The 6,746-nt window shown below is 49.9% G+C and overlaps 1 protein-coding gene across 1 annotated transcript in view; it reads right to left on the bottom strand.

The window, feature by feature from the left end:
• Positions 1-765: 765 nt before the first annotated feature.
• The window catches only part of STX3 (syntaxin 3), a 40,154-nt gene continuing 34,173 nt past the window's right edge, over positions 766-6,746 (bottom strand). The window contains exons 7-11 of the mRNA XM_077748927.1: positions 6,640-6,719; positions 6,450-6,569; positions 4,679-4,789; positions 3,085-3,198; positions 766-856 (exon numbers count right to left, since the gene is read on the bottom strand). Of these exons, the coding sequence (XP_077605053.1) occupies positions 3,115-3,198; positions 4,679-4,789; positions 6,450-6,569; positions 6,640-6,719 (395 nt within the window). The 3' untranslated portion in view covers positions 766-856; positions 3,085-3,114. The remainder of the gene's footprint in view (positions 857-3,084; positions 3,199-4,678; positions 4,790-6,449; positions 6,570-6,639; positions 6,720-6,746) is intronic.

The raw sequence follows: 6,746 nt of genomic DNA, 5'->3' as shown, positions 1-6,746 counted from the left end.
ATTTCTGGCCTCAAGGCAATGGCCTCAGAAAGCCATTTTCCAAGGGAGAACAGCCAGTTTCCAAGAGTCAGATATGGGAAACTAATATCCCATACTCTCAGCCTTTACAAAGGGTAACCTCACATAACTGGGTCATCATGTTTGAGTAAACATGAGACTACAACATAAAGACTGAAGTTGGTCACCACGCTGAACACACTAAGAGCTCAATTTAAGATTGAATTTCAAACAAGTCAGCTTCTAAGACCAAAATGACATCTGCCCATTCCTCCTATTTTCAAGATGTAGGGACAAGAAATTGTAAAGGACTGAGATACTGCCAAGTGGAAGGCTCAAGTTGAGCCTTATTGATGCCACACTTGGAAGAATCACTTTGCTTTGTAAAAGACACCCCCCTAAAAAAAAAAACACATTGCAATTTCTAGGAGAAAAATACTCCATGAGGTAGAAAATACAGCACCTTGGGAAGGTTTTGAATAGGCTTTCCAAGGTACAAGGCATCATTTGATACATTCGGAGGGAAGAAAGAAAAGCTGGGTTGGTTTGCACAATCCAGGAGAAGGCACTTCAGAGTTGGGGCAGGAGAAGGTTGTGAGGAGAACTCAGGGTTGCATCAGGTAGGTTAGCTTCGTCCAGGCTAAACTGTTTGTGGGGTCAGATCCAAGGGCGGTTACAAGGAAACAAAGGAACAGGTCCCACTCTCTCAGGAAGGCCATTCAAACTCCACTTCCATCTGAAGACAAGGGTGGCCACACCAGGCTGGAGTGAGATCGGGTTCTAAGAGAGGCAGGGGAAGGAGGAGCTGGTCAGTGCACAGGATGATGGTGGAGAGCAACAGTGAGACTCGGTCGCAAACCTAGAAGGTGGAGAGGAAAGATCAGACAACACTGCAAAAAGGAGAGCAATGGAGAAGTCAACACTAAACCTGGGAAATCCAGTAGACAGACCCCTGAGACAGGACCTGGGACTAAATATCCTATTGTAAAAAAATCGAAAAGCCATATCATGTAAGAGAGGAAGAAGCAAATCTCTGGGCCTTTTATAACCTTTCCCCACTGGCTGTCACCTTCCCATCAAAGGACTTCCCAGGAGGAGGCAGAGTCACTGCATGAAAACACCTGTCTATAGGGCTCTCGTTAGCACCTTCCAAATACAAGTTACAGAACTCGAATCTTCTTCTCCGCTACTCCCCTACTCCCCTCCTGTCTAACACAGTGAAAAGAATAGAGAGAAATTCAGGGGTCATCGTGGATGCACCATCTGAAGAGCTAGGTAGGCTTGGGTGAGTTTCTTAACTTCTCTGAGCTTCAGAGTTTCCCATCTGAAAATGGGGATAATGCTACTTCCCTAGAACAGTACCTGGCACACCGCTGGGGAACAGAAACATAGGCTGTTATCCCCTCCTCCTGCCCAGAGGCTTCTTGTCCTCAGGCCACATGGAGGTGGGGAGAGGAGGGTGTCCAGACCTAAGGAGCAACCAGTCCTGACTTCATGGGACACACTACAGTAAGCAACCCAACACTGCTTAGCAACGCAGCGTCCTGGAGACCAGATAAGTCAACTGGACACAATACATTAATTGGTCTCCTAATTTAAAAACAGACTCATTTACATTCTCAAGACGAAGTTGACATTTAGTGCTATAATCATCTGTCTTCGAGACCCTGTGGTCACATGGGAGGAAGAGAAAGGAAGCAGGGACCCACTGAAGCAAAACCACAGGAGAGGATCAGCTCTGGGTGTCAACAGGGAGGTATGTGTCAGGTGTTAGAAGACATTGGCATCTAGTACCTCAGCAACCCAACTTCTCTGAATTCATCAAAGAGAAAACAGAAATGAGAGAAACAGAGGCTAGTCATACTGTTAGCTGCAGTTAAACAGGAATAACAAACCTCTAACTTTGGGGCAATAATAACTGAGGGTATATTCACAATCTTGTGTTGAAAATCAGATTTATGAAGAGATTTTAGTAATGCGGAGTGAGGCATACGATATTTTAACTGGCTCTAAGACCACAGATAATAAAGTCTGAGCTATGCGAAACACGTCTGAGTGTTGACCTGCCAGAAGGTTATGAACAGTAACACTGAAAGTTAGTTCTGTTCACCTTTTCTTATAGATTTAAAAACAAACAGACAAACAATACATCCTATATTTCACTCAGAAAAGTATTTAAAAAGTCACAAAATTGTTAACAGTCCCAATAACGAGGTCATTCTTGACATGCTGCCCCTATGGGCATGAAGGCCTGGTTCAGTGGCCAGCTCTATTCTTTTCATCAGAATTTAAAGAAATTAAGAGCCTAGACTTTAGACTCACTATTCTCCAAGGTTCTCTGGACTCAGCAGACGATGATGAATGGCTACCTGGTTTTACAAAGGAAGCTCAGATGTAGTAGAGAGCTCCCCCAGGCCCCTCATCAGCTGTATATTCACGGGTGGCCCTGTCACTTAACATCTCTTTAAGGCGGAGTGTCCTCTTCCGTAAAATATGGGTAACACACAGTCCCTACGTCAGGAGGGTGTTGTGTGGATTCAAGGACAGGTGCGTAAGGTGTTCAACACATGGTCTGGCACAACTCAACACTCAGAAATGTTGACCGCTATATCCTTCAAGATCCGACTGGTCAGCCAGACAAACCCCTCTGACCCAAACCCCAATCCAAGGCTCTGTTTACATTGAAAAGGGTATGGAAAGCAAAGCCCAACATCCACAAAAGTCAGCAAGAATTCAAAAGATGAGCCCCGGATCCAACACAGACAGCATCCAGTTAGGAACATGCTTGTGAGCAAAGGGAGTGAAAACATGGTGCTCGGATGTGCCAGGACAGGTGGTGAGACAAAGAGCTGGGACAGAGTCCACGGCAGAGAAACCAACAGAAGCCCACCCAGAAGAGAACTTTCCCTGGGGACCAGAACCCCAGAATAGAATTTTAAGGAGACGGAAGAATGCACGGGCTCTGGGAATTTTGAGAGAGCTCAGTGTGTCCAAGGACAGCCACAAGGGGGAAGCGGAGCCATGTGAATCCCAGGCCACTTTCTCAGGAGTTAATCCAGAGTCCCCGAGAACCTTCCAGTTACTTACATTTCAGTGCAGCAGCCACTCAGGCCACCGTTATTTCAGCCCAACGGAAAGTCCAATAATCAACGCTAAAATGCCCAGCAACACAACTACTACCACAATGATAATTATCAATTTCTGGAGAGGATGAGAGAAACAAAACAGAGCATTATTACAAACAACCAAAAACAGTAATTCATCCAAAACCCGGCCCGTCTCACCTCTCCGTTGAAAGCATCTTATCAAGCCAAATAAGAAGCCTACATCTCTACATAAGATCTTCTATTAGGATATTTTATATTTCTGAAATTACTTCCTGGTTGTCAAGGGCAGCAGGTGGAAATAGGGAGCTCCTCTGGGCTCTCGGCTCCACAGCAGTCTTGCACGTGAGCACAGATGAGGAAAAAAACAACTGTCCCAGGGTCTCCAAGCAGCTGTTGGCCAAGGTAGGATGTGACCAGTTTTTCCTTTTCAAGGAGTGTATGTTTTTGGATAGTCCTAATTCCAAACTTCCATCCGACTTTCCCCTAAAGCACATGCCCGCCCATCAGACCCGATCCAGTGACTGGGGATCAGAAAGTACGATGACAGTTCCGTTGTAAGCCAAGCCCGGATTCATCATGTGAAATAACTCCCCAGCTCCCTGAATCCCTGCACAAGCGATAGGTAAAGTTGGAAGGAAATCGAAGAACTGAAGACCCAAAGTGTCAGAGCCCAGGAGAAAGAGGAAAGAACAGCCTACAGAGCACAAGCCATGAGATGGCCACCCCAATGGGCAGAGAAGCTGAGAAGTCCTCAAGCAACAGGGCCGCAGGAAGAGGGAGAAATGGGCTGATGTGGTGGGAACAGCCTGAATGGAATCTGAATTTGAATCCCACTCCTGTAGTTACTAGGTGGCCCAAAGCCAATTACTTAACCTCTGACCCTCAGCCGTTTCACATATAAGTAGAAAATAATAGGTGCTCCGTGAGAGAGGCGGTAACGTTACATGGTGATCAGCACAGCACTGGGTTCATGGCAGAAAGAAAGGGGGTGGGTGGGTACAGATTGGTGGGAGAGAGCAAACAGGTTTCCGAAGAACAGAGAAGTCAAGCGTAGCATCCGAAAGGACCAGGAGTTCTGTCCAAGAGTGTAGCAGCCACACCCGGGGAAGGCGTCCACCCTACAGAACTGCCTCCTAGTACGGGTTCTTGGGTAGAGAGTACGTGAGCCAGATCCATGCAAGGATCACCGGGAGAGGAAGGGCAGCTACCCTCAGGGAGAGGCTGACATAAGTGTTGGGAGGAGGCCAGGACAGAAAGGGAAGGCTCGGGCTCAAGGACACAGGTGTGGGTGCGGAGGACCAGAGAGAGGAAAAGCCAGACTGGTGGGGACTGAGGCGCTCACCCTCCGAGCTTCACTCTGATACTTGACGGCCTTTTTGGTATCTGCCACAGCCCGTTCCACAAAGCCCACGGACTGGTCCATGTTGTTCTCGATACGGTCAATCATGGCTCCCTTTCCCAGGATGCAAGAGGTGGTGGCAGCAGAAACAGAGACAGGGACAGAGAAGAGAGAAAGAGCGAGAGACCGCAAGCAGAATGGACTTTCTTCTCTGAAGGCAGCGGGAGAGTCTCACCTTCCGGGCCTGACCCTGGTACTTCACGGCTCTTTTAGTTTCTTCCCGTGCCTTCTCCACATGGTCCACTGTGTGCATGACATTCAGCTCTATGTTATCTAGCATCTCTCCCTGCGAAGAATGGACATGAGTCACACCCGGCGAACACACCCCAGGACAGTCCTAGCTCACGTGGGGAAGGGAAGCATCCAGAAACCTGTGGGGCACACGTTCACATTTCCCACAGGAATACCTATGAATCTCCGGTCCTCAGTGGTGGCCACTCACTCAGGCAACACTCTCTGCGGGGCACCTGGAGCACAGAGTCTAGATGTCTGGTAACTATGTATCTCACAGATCCCACCCCCGCCACTTTGTTTTTAATTGGGCATGTGAGGAGAGGAACCAAAAGAAGAGTATTTTGGGGCATAACTGGGATGTTTGCCTCTTCCTGGTCATGTAGGCCTGTACCAAGTTCCTTTGGCCTGAGGCAAGTTTGCCGACTACTGCTGCGGAACAGTGCTGGCACAAGATAGTTGCTCAGTAAATCTCTCAGGCTGGGAATGTCTGCTTTCTCCAAGAGATACTCCCAGGCCCCTTACGTGACAGACACTGGGTTTACCTGAGCTCTCTGGTTACATGTTCTATCTCTGTGGCTACTGAGGGACAGCGGTCTCTGAATGACAACCATCTCCCAGCTGTTACTTCCTGACAGGGAAGTCTGGTGACTCCGATTGATTCCGGGCATCTTAGGACGGGAACACCCCTCACCTACCTAGACCTTCCCCAACCCAACCCGTTGCTTTACGGCACTCTGTAAGCACAGAAAGGCACTTACCATCACTTGACTCTCAAACCAATTCCTCAGCAAGGCCGCGAGGCAAGAAAAAAGAAGAGCGGGAAGGGACGCACTTAAGGAATGGTCTCAGAGGCCGGAAGGGGGCAGAGGAAAGAAAGGCAGCTGGGCCCCAGGCAGGGACCGGCCTTTAAAGACCAGCCAAGCAGCACCCGGGCTCCAGCTAGGGCTTGCAGCCCTCCCACAAAGGATGTGGTTCTCAATCCCTTCCAGGCAGTAGGGCAGCTGGAAGTTCACGGTAATGGCGGCACACCTGGACACCGAGGCGTATCTGGCGGCGTCACCAGGACCGGCAAGCAAGCCCCTGACCATACGTGGAAGAGCGCCACATGCAGGTGACAGGCTGGCAGCCCTGAGCAAGTACACCCAGGGCCAGAGTAAGCCCTCAAACCATGCGTGTTCCAAGTCTTCTTATGAACATTATTCTAGTGTTGCTCCATCCGTATCCTTATCTGCTCTTGTTCCTTAGCAAAAAGTGCCAAAATTTGGGGGGAAAAAAACATACAAAAGCAGACACAACAATGGGCAAAAATTACACCCTCTGGGGTAAAGCTAAGTTTTCACTGTGAAGTGGCGGAATGATCGTTATCTTCAGCGTCACCCGTGAAATAGTTCGCACCAGGAGGCTGTTCTGAGGCACCCTCACCAAGAACCCACACCTCCAGTGAGAAGGGAAACGGGAGGTGCTGAGGCTGGTCCGATGCAAAGCCCACAGTAGGTATAAGTGACCGTGAGGCCGAAGGAGCCCCAAGAGTGATGGGGCCGACGGGCACACGGGAGGGCGTTCCTGGCCGGGGACACTGGGATTCTGTGACTCGGTCACGCCAACTCCCGAGGACTCCCCTGCGGCACCTCGCCCAGCGTTCTGGTCCCCCCTTCTCAGGAGCGCCTGGGCTTCCCTCCCTCTCCCCACGGGGGTGCCCGCTGCCCGGTTACCTGACTCTCCACCAGCATGGCGATGTCCATAAACATGTCATGAAGCTCCTTGATGCTGCTCTCCAGCCTCACGATGTCCTTGTGCCGCCCCTCGATCTCGCTGAGGGCTTGCTTGGAAATCTGAGNCGCCAACCGCACAGAGCCCCACGACAGCCCCCCTCAAGAGGGGCGCGCACCCCAGGTCCCGGACACTCACCCCAGAAGTGAAGATGGCAGGGTTCCCACTCTCCAACATCTCCTCCAGCTCCTCATCTGTGGTCTTTTTGCCGGCTGTAGAACAAAAGAGGCAGAGCGTCA

This window comes from Crocuta crocuta, unplaced genomic scaffold (genome assembly GCF_008692635.1).
Source record: "Crocuta crocuta isolate KB4526 unplaced genomic scaffold, BGI_CrCroc_1.0 scaffold323, whole genome shotgun sequence".
Lineage (NCBI taxonomy): Eukaryota > Metazoa > Chordata > Mammalia > Carnivora > Hyaenidae > Crocuta > Crocuta crocuta.
This window is presented reverse-complemented; position numbering and strand designations above follow the sequence as displayed.